Below are 12,770 nucleotides of genomic sequence, written 5' to 3' on the forward strand. Positions count from 1 at the left end.
TATATATATATATATATATATATATATATATATATATATATATATATATAAAATATATATATATATATATATATATATATATATATATATATATATATATATATACACAAAAATATATATATATATATATATATATATATATATATATATATATATATATATATATATATACACAAATATATATATATATATATATATATATATATATATATATATATATATAAAAATATACATATATATATATATAAATGTATAAATATATATAAATATGCATATGTATATATATATATATATATATATATATATATATATATATATATACATATATATATATATATATATATATATATATATATATATATATATATATATATATATATACATATATATATATATATATATATATATATATATATATATATATATATATATATACATATACATATATATATATATATATATATATATATATATATATATATATATATATATGTGTGTATATATATATATATATAAATATACATATATATAAATATATATTTATAAATATGCATATATATATTTATAAATATGCAATATATATATATATATATATATATATATATATATATATATATATATATATATATATATATATATATATATATATATATATATATATATATATATATATATATATATATATATATATTACTACCAATATCATCATCATCCTCATTACCAATATTACAAGCCAGACTCTAACAATAGTTGGGAAAGCAGAATGCTACGAACCAAACAGTGGTATAAAAAAGTAGAAAATATTAAGATGAAACTTATTAAGCTGCTCAACACCCATGCATTTACCTATGTTTGAAATGCAAAAGTACCACAAAATCAAATATTTGACAAGGAAGATCATTCCACAATTTGGCCATCGCCAGAATAAAGCTTTTAAAATATTGTTCAGTATTGATCCTCGGTAAAGAAATGGCAACGGTTAGAATTAACTGCATACTGCACTTGGTACTATGAGATGCAAGGTATACTATGGGAAGATCTGCATGCAGTGAATGATTATAAGCACATAAGCTTTGTCCAATAATTTAGGATGAAACTTAGCTGCTGAATATGAGAGTGTAGAATAATCTTCAAAGCATCACAGAATAAAAATTTAAAAATAATACCCTTAACCCTTTTACCTCCAAAGGACGTACTGGTACGTTTCACAAAACACATCCCTTTACCCCCATGGACGTACCGGTACGTCCTTGCAAAAAAAATGCTATTTACAGTTTTTTTGCATATTTTTGATAATTTTTTGAGAAACTTCCGGCATTTTCCAAGAGAATGAGACCTACCTGACCTCTCTAGGACAAAAATTAAGGCTGTTAGAGCAATTTGAAAAAAGTATACTGCAAAGTGTGCTTGAAAAAAAATAACCCTTGGGGGTTAAGGGTTGGAAAATTCCAAATAGCCTGGGGGTAAAAGGGTTAATATCAACAGGTTCCAAAAACTTTGAAAAGACTTTTCCAATGCAGTAATTTATACCCCATTTTTGCACAGCTAAGATCGAGACAAAATTTGTATCTCAGGAGTGAGTTTTGGGGTGTTTTTAAGGAATTCTTATCCTGTTCGTAATACTAGGCAGGCAGTTAATTCTAATAGCCAGGCCTTCTCCATCGCGAGGCTCAATACTACGCAGTACTCTAGAAGTTTTATTCCAGCTGTGACCAAGTTGTGGAATGATCTTCCTAATCGGGTGGTTGAATCAGTAGAACTTCAAAAGTTCAAAGTTGGAGCAAATGCTTTTTTGTTACACAGGCGGACATAGTCTTTTTATAGTTTATTTATGACATATTTGTTTTTGATGTTGTTGACAGTTTATTATATGACATGTCTGTTTTGACGTTGTTTCTTATTTTAGAATGATTTATTGTTGATTTGTTCTCTTCATTTATTTATTTCCTTATTTCCTTTCCTCACTGGGCTATTTTTCCCTGTTGGAGCCCCTGGGCTTATAGCATCTTGCTTTTCCAACTAGGGTTGTAGCTTGGATAGTAATAATAATAATAATATAAAAGCTTGCTTAACAATTGTATTGCCTAATAAATATATATAATAAGCTAGCAATCAGTAATCAACATGAATCTGTTCTCCCAATTTTTCTTTTAAAGCAAAATCAACTGGAACTATTAACCTTTGCTAGCAAAGTTCAGAATAAAATTATTAAAAGTATAAAGGAAGAAAGGTTATAAGTCAGGGTTTTCCTGGGTGTGGCACCAATAGTAGGAATACACATGAAGGTATATAGGTCCAAAAGTTACAGATGAGACCTTGATTATCCTGTGTTCAGCACCTGCTCAGCACACTCCCAACCCCCCAAAAATAAAATGAACAAGGATCCAATAACACAAAAGCTCTAAGTGTCCCTAGATATGGCACCAATAGTACAAGTACGCATGAAGGAGGGGTTTATTTTCTTAGAATTCATATGAAACCTTCACTGTTATCCACTGTTCAGCACGTACTCCAAAAAACAATGGGAACGAGAATCCAATTGCAAAAATGCTCTAATGTTTTTGTATCTTACCTGACATGCTACAATTGCAAAAATGCTCTAATGTTTTTGTATCTTAACTGACATGCTAGAATAAAGTCACAAGCACAAAATACAAAAATACAATAGAAGAATGGCCCAGTGATGAAAAGGCTTCACCAACAGAGCAACAGGAAGGATATGTAGTCACAAAAAGATACATACATCATACATATACCAAAGGCCCTTCCCCCAATTTTGGGGGGTAGCCGACATCAACAAGAAACAAAACAAGAAAGGGGACCTCTACTCTACGTTCCTCCAGCCTAAAAGATGACTGAAGAAAAAGGGCAAGTTGTAGATGGGCGAGTGAGCAGGTATTCCCCCACCTAACCAACCACACCCTCCTGTATCCACATGTGACAACAGAACTAGGTTACACAAAAAGTATTCCTATTAAACCTTTTACCCCCACCATAAGGTTAAATTTCGAGCACATTTTGCTATATAATTTTTTTAAATTGCTCTAAAAAGCTTAATTTTTGTCCTAGAGAGGTCAGGTTGGTCTCATTCTTTTGGAAAATGCCTGAAGTTTCTCGTAAAATTATCGAAAAAATGTAAAAATATGTAATTAACAGTGTTTTGCAAGAACGTACCGGTACGTCCTTTGGGGGTGAAAGGGTTAAACAGACAAAGGTTTCAACTCTCCTCAAAACAAACCTTTATGAAGAGTTGAATACTTTGGGCCAGCTCTAAAAGTTAAAAATATTTGTTCAAGTGTCAACTTAAGATTTCTTTAAAAATATCTACAGCGGTGCCTAAGTTACCAAGTTTATTTCGTTCTGGGAGTAAGTTCGCTAACTAAAATACTTGTAAGCTAAAATTATTTTTCCAATATTCCACATGTCCATAGATACATATATACACTCTTTTTTAAAGGCTTGTAATGCAATTTAAGAGAATAAATTATAAACCCTAATATCATAGATAAATATCAATTAATTCCCGATCAAAAAATAAAAATGTCTCGACAAATTATCTCGCACTTTATCTTAACCCTTTTACCCCCGGGCTATTTGGAAATTTCCAACCCTTAACCCCCAAGGGGTTATTTTTATCCCATCACATTTTGCAGTATACTCTTTTTAAATTGCTCTAACAGGCTTAATTTTTGTCATAGAGAGGTCAGGTTGGTCTCATTCTCTTGGAAAATGCCTGAATTTTCTCAAAAAATTATCAAAAATATGAAAAAAAAATTTTTATAGCATTTTTTTGCAAGGACATACCGGTACGTCCATGGGAGTAAAGGGATGGCTTTTGTGAAACGTACCAGTACGTCCTTTGGGGGTTAATTGAATCGGTTAAGCTTTCTGGACATTTCAACATCTTTTTTGGTCTTACGTTCAATTCTGACAAGGATCCTGTCTAGAAACATCTTTTGTCTTTTATTTTAAATCGTATCAAAATGCGACATCGCATTGTTGATAAAAACAGGTTCGCTGCTTGCCATGCCGAAACCTTATCTGTATGATCTATTTCTATAAAATTCACAGGGTTTCCAGTATTTTTAAAATCTTCCTTATTTTACTTAAAGCTAGAGGTTTGTCGCTCCGTTCTCCTCCTCAGATGAAATTTCTGCAACCTCTGATTGCTGTTCCTTCAATAATTCCTTAGTTGTCATCTGCTCACTATGCTTGTCCACAACATTATTAACCCTTTTACCCACAAAGGACGTACTGGTACGTTTCACAAAACCCATCCCTTTACCCCCATGGATGTACCGGTATGTCCTTGCAAAAAAATGCTATAAAATTTTTTTTTTCATATTTTTGATAATTTTTTGAAAAAATTCAAGCATTTTCCAAGAGAATGAGACCAACCTGACCTCTCTATGACAAAAATTAAGGCTGTTAGAGCAATTTTAAAAATATATACTGCAAAATGTGCTGGGAAAAAATAACCCCCTGGGGGTTAAGGGTTGGAAATTTCCAAAGAGCCTGGGTGTAAAAGGGTTAATTGTATTACTAGCTAAACTGCAACCCTAGTTGAAAAATCAGGATGCTATAATCCCAGAGGCTCCAACAGAAAAAATAGCCCAGTGAGGCATGGAAATAGACAGAACAGGGTGCCTAATTGTTCCCTCAAGCAAGAGAACTCTAACCCGAGACAGTGAAAGACTTGGGTACAGAGTCTACAACATTACCCAAGATTAGAGAACAATGGTTAGATTTTGGAGTGTCCTTCTCCTAGAAGAGCAACTTACCATAGCTATAGAGTTTCTTCTATCCTTACCAAGTGGAAAGTGGCCTATGAACAATGACAGTGCTGTAGTTAACCCCTTGAATGACAATTAATTTTCAAGTTAGCTTAGTGTTCTCAGGTATATGGGAAAAGAGGAGTGTGTTTAAAGAATAGGCCAGACTATTGAGTATGTGAAGGCAAAAGAAAAAAGGGCTGTAATCAGAGAGAGATCCAATGAAGTATATTTTCTTGCCAATCAAAGGACCCAATACCTTTCTAGAAGTAATATCTCAACAGGTGGCTGATGCCTTGACAACCTCCAACTCTGCTGTATTGCCAAATAACACAATTTCATCAACTGCCTCCTGGATCGATTTCAGACCCTCAAAATCACATTCAGCAACACATCTAGGCCTCAGTTTCCTCCACTCAGAATTGAGAATTCTGTTGGTGACCCCCTTTCCAAGCTTTGTCATTCATCATGAGGCAGTTGACTAAGTTGAAATGCTCTTTCCAAAACTCTTGGAGGGTGAAATAAGTACATTCGGTGACCTCGAAGCAGTACTGAACACTGAAAATTGGAGATTACCTGGTGATCCATGGATTAGAGTATTAAAAGTCTTGTTAGACAGCAGGAACTTTATTCGGATGAAATTAAATTCATCCTACAGGTCGTCTTCAATGGACTGCAGATGGGCAGGATCACTGACCTTATGCTACAAGGTTCGGAGTGGGGAGTTCTTCACAAGGTATTTTTCTACTTTAGAATCAAAAACCTCTTTGACCCATTCCACAAACAGAATACGAATCACCAAGGTCATGTTATTTGACCTCCGCATAACGTTCAGAATACGAATCACCAAGGTCATGTTATTTGACCTCCGCATAACGAGGGGCATCTGCTCCAAGTACTTTTTAAAGGCTCGTGGATTTTCTGAATGATACACCAGGGGCAGTTTAATTTTGCAATCCCTGCTGGTATTAGCACAGAACAGCAAGGTTAGATGGTCTTTCCTGGACTTGTGACAATGAACTGCTTTTTCTTCTGCAGTACTGAAGGTCCTCCTGGGCATCTCCCAAAAGAAAAGATTGATCTTGTCATAACTGAATACTTGCTGCTCATGAAAAATTGGAAACCATGAATGCATGTCTCACAACTCGCCTTGAATGTTATTTTTTTCTCTTTCTCTTGTTTGAGGGTACACTCGAGCACACTCTCCTATCTTATTTCTCTTCCTCTTGTTTTGTTAAAGTTTTTATAGCTTATATAGGAGATATTTATTGTTGTTACTCTTCTTAAGATATTTGATTTTCCTTTTTTCCTTTCCTCACTGAGCTATTTTCCCTGTTGGAGCCCCTGGGCTTATAGCATCCTGCTTTTCCAACTAGGGTTGTAGCTTAGTAAGTAATAATAATAATAATAATAATAATAATAGGATAACTTAGCTTTTTCACAAATAATATTCCAGTAATCATAAATCCTCCTGACTGCTTCTCATCGATCCAGATGAGAGGCAATTTTCTACATTATAGAGAGCACATAGCTGTTTTGTCAATGTCACCAACCTTTTTGCAATATCAATTCCTCTGATATCTTAATTTTTTTTGAGAATCATACACATTGTAGATGTATAATTGTACTTTTTTGTCAGGTCTATACCACTTCTGTTCCTTGATCCTACTTCTCAAAGATTTCTTTTTTTACCTCTACGATACTCGTCTCTTTGCCATACTTTTTAATAATCTTGGGGGGCGTTGTCTAGATGCTGTACTATACTGTACTGTGGTAAACTATAGCAATCGCAATTCATTAATGAAAATGCTATTTAAAATCTACAAAGAACACTTCCTAAAACGCTCGCAAGATACGGCATAGTGATGATGCTGCTACAAGTGCTGTACGGAAAGTGAGAGAGTTATGGTCCCAGCAAGAGGGGGGATGAAAGCTCAGACAAAACAAAATGGCGTACAAATAGTATGAACACTGCGAAGGTGGCTTATGGGCACCATGGGACTGCTTTTTACACATCACGTACTAGTCTCGTTAGTAATTGTCCACAAAAAATGTACATATGGAGAGAAATTTTTGCTAACAGGCCGTTAAAATGCTCATAAGCCAATTTAAATTTTCGTGCTCACATACAAATTTGCTCATAAACCGAAGTACCACCATACCTCAAGTTAACTGAAACACACATACATACATACATATACCAAAGGCACTTCCCCCAATTTTGGGGGGTAGCCGACATCAACAAGAAATAAAACAAAAAAGGGGACCTCTACTCTCTACGTTCCTCCAGCCTAACCAGGGACTCAGCCGAGTTCAGCTGGTACTGCTAGGGTGCCACAGCCCAACCTCCCACATTTCCACCACAGATGAAGCTTCATACTGCTGAGTCCCCTACTGCTGCAACACAGTTTTGGAAAATACAATACAGTGGTATCTCAAAGATCGAACATAATTAGTTCCAAAACCGTGTTATAACTGAATCAATTTTCCCCCATAAGGATAATTGGAAACATCACCAACTGGTGTCTCACCCAAAAGAATACTCAAATTATGGACCATTTTTACAAGTTTACAACATTAGAATACAGTACAGTATTATTATTATCATTATTACTATCCAAGCTACAACCCTAGTTGGAAAAGCAAGATGCTATAAGCCCAGGGGCTCCAACAAGGAAAAATAGCCCAGTGAGGAAAGGAAATAAGGAAATAAATAAATGAAGAGAACAAATTAACAATAAATCATTCTAAAAACAGTAACAACGTCAAAACAGACATGTCATATATAAACTATTAACAACATCAAAAACAAATATGTCATAAATAAACTATACAAGACTCAAGTCCGCCTGGTCAACAAAAAAGCATTTGCTCCAACTTTGAACTTTTGAAGTTCTACTGATTCAACCACCCGATTAGGAAGATCATTCCACAACTTGGTAACAGCTTGGTAAAGGAATACCAAATAATAGAAGTTATAACTACAATGATAGAATAAATGAATTTACATGGGATAAATCAACGCTGAACTTCAATTTACATGAAGTAAGGCGAGCGGATAGCTTGAATGGAAGGAGGTGATGCAAAGAGGAGATGAGGTGGAGGCATTAGTGTTATTTGGCAAGGGTATCCTCCTCCATAACTCACATAACACATGGGGTTCTGAAGGTTTGCATCCTCATTGGAACAAAATTTACCTGTCCACATTTACTTTTTGGTATGATTTTGCTTACAAGTGAGAGCGCTTACAAAGAAAAAAAAATTAATAGAAACGTAAAAAAAGATACAACAATTATTAGAGCGCAACACACTGGTACATAAACCTGTTTCCGCCAAAGACAAATGTAGCTATTCAGTGACAGGCAGGTGGGTGGAACTACCTCGTCACGCCACTGTTGTTTAAAAACTACTTTGTTGATGATTCAAAGGACATTCCAACCATGCTGAAGACCTATCCATATTTATAAGGGCAGGAGGTTTGTATATGTGTAAGAACAAATGGTAAAAGTAAAAATACAGCTGAAGAAGGTTTTAAGGGCCACTCATGAATGGCAGAGACAAAGGACAGTGACATTGCCTTAGCTAGCAGGACAATGAATGAATGAATGATTTAAAGTTTTCAGGCATCCTGACATCTAAGGTCATTGACGCCGGTAACATTTAATTTATGTATACAAAAATAAAAAATGAAATAAAATAAAAAATTAAAGAGTATTCAATTAAAATCATAAAAATTGAATGTCATAAAAGTTAAATATTTTTCAGAAGACCCTACCAGGACAATATCCAAGAGACTGACCATATATGCATATGATCAGCTTCAACCAAGCTAGGACCAGGGAAGGCCAAACATAGGCTACTGATGACTTAGCAGGTAGTCGTATAGGTTGAAGGTTTGTTGAATATAACTTACAATATTGTTCATAGACTGCTTTATAGGTCACATTTGAGTAGTAACCATCCTTAGAGGACCAGAAGTATCTCATAATCAAAGCAAAGTAATAAATGTGTAAGAAATTATCAAAATAGGGTATTAAGCTTATATCATTTTTCTCTAAATGAGGATGAATAACTATAATCAGCCACCAAATTGAGACTTCACAAAAATTCTTTGGTTACATATTTTTAACGAAATGGAAATTCAAAGTAAGATATTCTTACAACTCGTCACAGGAGAATACTCACCACCTCAGCAGCTGAAAGTATGACTATTACTATGAGTTGGTAGTACAACAATAGTGATTACAGTACCTGTATTATCCATGTTTAATGATAACTTCAGTTAAAACAAAAATGTACTTTAAGACAGAAAAACCTTTGACAGGTAACATTAACGTTCTAAAAAGAACATTAGCTTTTTCCGAAACGAAAAATATAAATGTAGCCAAATGTTACCTAATGCAATGCTAGCCTTTCCTGGAACACCAATACTATAGTTGAATAGGCTTCCTGTCACCAAAATTTAAAAACCAACTAATAAAAGAACTCTTATTGTATGCTGTTTCTCTCAAGTCCCCCTAAAAGGACTAAAATTCCAGAACTGGGTTTGTTTTTGTTAACTCCTCCTAGCAGAGATTAAGCATCTCAAATCTTTCTATTAAAAACAAATATAAATCAACTACCATTTTAAGACAATACAATATCTTAACCCTTTTACCCCCAAAGGAAGTACTGGTACATTTCACAAAACTCATCCCTTTACCCCCATGGACGTACTGGTACGTCCTTGCAAAAAAATGCAATAAAAAAATTTTGTTATCATATTTTTGATAATTTTTTGAGAAAATTCAGCCATTTTCCAAGAGAATGAGACCTACCTGACCTCTCTATGACAAAAATTAAGGCTGTTAGAGCAATTTTAAAAAAATATACTGCAAAATGTGCTGGGGAAAAAATAACACCTTGGGGGTTAAGGGTTGGAAATTTCCAAATAGCCTGGGGGTAAAAGGGTTAATGACTTCTATCTGTAAGATGTCATTAGCATACTAAAACACATGATCTTTCATGCCTTGCAAAACTATCTCACAAATACCTGAGTTCGATTGAAGGGATTCTGGCGCTGACGAGGAGGAACCTTTGGTCTGTACATCCCGTTTTCATCCCTTCCCTGTGTCTCAGATTCTGGAAAAAACAAATTTTTTGTACTGTCTAACATTAGTTTAACAAATAAAATACAATCAGTCAGATTGATAATTATATTTTTGAACAACTCAAATGAAATGGCATAGCAATTACATACCTTAAAACTAAAATCTAAACCTTCAACTTCCTTCAACACAAATAAATTTGGATGGCTTTTATTTTTTAAAGAAAAATATTCCTATAATTATAGTGAAAAAGCCGACCGTTAGAAAATGGTCCGAAATAAAACACCGAGAAGGATGTTAGTACAGCTAGGCAGCAGAAGTCAAAGTGAAGCTGGTTTCTCTACTGTGCTTAACTCGTTAAAAGCACAGCAGTTCCAGCTTCGCTAAAGTTATACATACATACATGTACCCCGGGACTTCCCCCAATTTTGGGGGGTAGCCGACACCAACAATGAAACAAAACAAAAAAGGGGACCTCTACTCTCTACGTTCCTTCAGCCTAACCAGGGACTCAACCGAGTTCAGCTGGTACTGCTAGGGTGCCACAGCCCAACCTCCCACATTTCCACCACAGATGAAGCTTCATAATGCTGAGTCCCCTACTGCTGCTAAAGTTATACTTCTATTAAAGGTTTGTACTATGAAAAGAAACAAACAGCATTCAATACTAGCTGAGGATTAGTATTGAACACTTCCAACTACTACAAAGCAATCTTAAAATCACAAAAAATATAGAGAATAATATTTGGGTAAGCTGCAATATGCTTTAATGCATTTTAAATTACATAGTGTTTAAAGGTTTGAAGGCCACTCATGAATGGCAGAGGCAAAGGACAGTGACATTGCCCTATCAAGCAGGATAATGCCCTAGAGACTGACCATATATACTATACATATTATCAGTGTCCAACCCCCTTTCCACCCAAATTAGGACCAAGGAGGGCCAGGCAATGGCTGCTGACGACTCAGCAGATAGACCTATAAGCTCCCCAAACACCTCCCTCCTCAGTTCACAAGGATGGTGAGGTTGCAGTGACCGAAGAAACTGAAGAGTTTGAGCGGGACTCGAACCCCAATCTGGCATTCACCAGTCAGGGACGTTATCACATCGGCCACCACAAATCAGATGCAATATTAAAATGTGCTTATCTACAACTAAAGTGTTACTTAACCCTTTTACCCCCAAAGGACGTACTGGTACGTTTCACAAAAGCCATCCCTTTACCCCCATGGACGTACAGGTACGTCCTTGCAAAAAAATGCTGAAAAAATTTGTTTTTCATATTTTTCTATATTTTTTTGATAAAATTCAGGCATTTTCCAAGAGAATGAGACCAACCTGACCTCTCTATGACAAAAATTAAGGCTGTTAGAGCAATTTAAAAAAAATATACTGCAAAATGTGCTGGGAAAAAAATAACCCCCTGGGGGTTAAGGGTTGGAAATTTCCAAATACCCCCGGGGGTAAAAGGGTTAAAAACTCCACTGAATCAAGATCGTCATTAACATAAGTGCAAAACATACCAGTCAGTTCATCCAGCTGTTTTTGCAGTTCGGCTACCATCAACTTCAGATAATCGTGGGACGCACGAGACAGAGCCTTCATCCACAGCTCTAAGGACTCCTGCGAATCGGCTGCAAGAACGTACGTTCTCCCACCTCCGCCGTAAAACAGCAATTTGAAAGTGAACTGATCCTCACATTCAGCCAATTCTACAAAGGGAAAAGAAACAGATGAAAAAAATACTCTACAGTTCTTAAAACTTAATCAAATGATTGCTTATATATAAACTATGGGTTTTATCTATCAAAGGTTAATGCTAAATAAATGTTTTCTCTTTGGGTACTAATGTTCATTACTGTACTGGAGACTGAAATGGTGTGGGCATGTAGGTAGTAAGTTGGCCAAGGCACCAGCCACCCATTGAGATACTACCACTAGAGAGTTGTGGTGTCTTTTGACTGACCAGACAGTACTACATTGGATCCTTCTCTCTAGTTATGGTTAATTTTCCCTTTGCCTACACATACACCGAATAGTCTGGCCTATTCTTTACATATACTCCTCTGTCTTCATACACCTGACAACACTGAGATTACAACTGAGATTACCAAAAGGTTAACTACTGCACTGTAATTGTTCAGTGGCCACTTTTCTCTTGCTAAGGGTAGAAGAGACTCTTTAGCTATGGTAAGCAGCTCTTCTAGGAGAAGGACACTCCAAAATCAAACCAATGTTCTCTAGTCTTGGGTAGTGCCATAGTCTCTGTACCATGGTCTTCCACTGTCCTGGGTTAGAGTTTTCTTGCTTGAGTGTACACTCGGGCATACTATTCTATCTAATTCCTCTTTCTCTTGTTTTGTTAAAGCTTATATAGTTTATATAGGAGATATTTATTTTAAGGTTGTTACTCTTCTTGAAATATTTTATATTTCCTTTTTTCCTTTCCTCACTGGGCTATTTTCCCTGTTGGAGCCCCTGGGCTTATATCATCCTGCTTTTCCAACAAAGGTTGTAGCTTAGCAAGTAATAATAATAATAATAATAATAATAATAATAATAATAATAATAATAATAATAATAATAATAATAATAATAATGTGTAAGGATGGATGGTGAGGAAGGAGTGAGGAGGGTATGGGAGGAACCTGTAAAGAGTAGAAGATCAAGAGGGAAGCAGAGAATTAGATGGAAGTAGGAAGATGTGATGTAGTTCTAAGGGAAAAGTATGGGAAATATGTCTGGGTAATAAGCAAAGCTCTACCTCCAGTTTGTTTCTTCATTATGATCAGAGATGAACGTAAACAAAACATTGGTTGCCATTTTTTATCGTGCTTTTTAGCGTGTTTAGGAAACGCATGATATAAAATCGCCTTTAATATTTGTGCCTGTTTTAGTTTAGGGTACTGT

General features: G+C 35.2%; 1 protein-coding gene across 1 annotated transcript in view; it reads right to left on the reverse strand.

Annotated features, from left to right (window-relative positions):
• LOC137622231 (sesquipedalian-1-like) overlaps positions 1-12,770 on the reverse strand; it is a 57,239-nt gene that overhangs the window by 1,049 nt on the left and 43,420 nt on the right. The window contains exons 4-5 of the mRNA XM_068352726.1: positions 11,384-11,572; positions 9,805-9,893 (exon numbers count right to left, since the gene is read on the reverse strand). Coding sequence (XP_068208827.1) covers positions 9,805-9,893; positions 11,384-11,572 — 278 coding nt within the window. The remainder of the gene's footprint in view (positions 1-9,804; positions 9,894-11,383; positions 11,573-12,770) is intronic.

This window comes from Palaemon carinicauda, chromosome 29 (assembly GCF_036898095.1).
Source record: "Palaemon carinicauda isolate YSFRI2023 chromosome 29, ASM3689809v2, whole genome shotgun sequence".
NCBI lineage: Eukaryota > Metazoa > Arthropoda > Malacostraca > Decapoda > Palaemonidae > Palaemon > Palaemon carinicauda.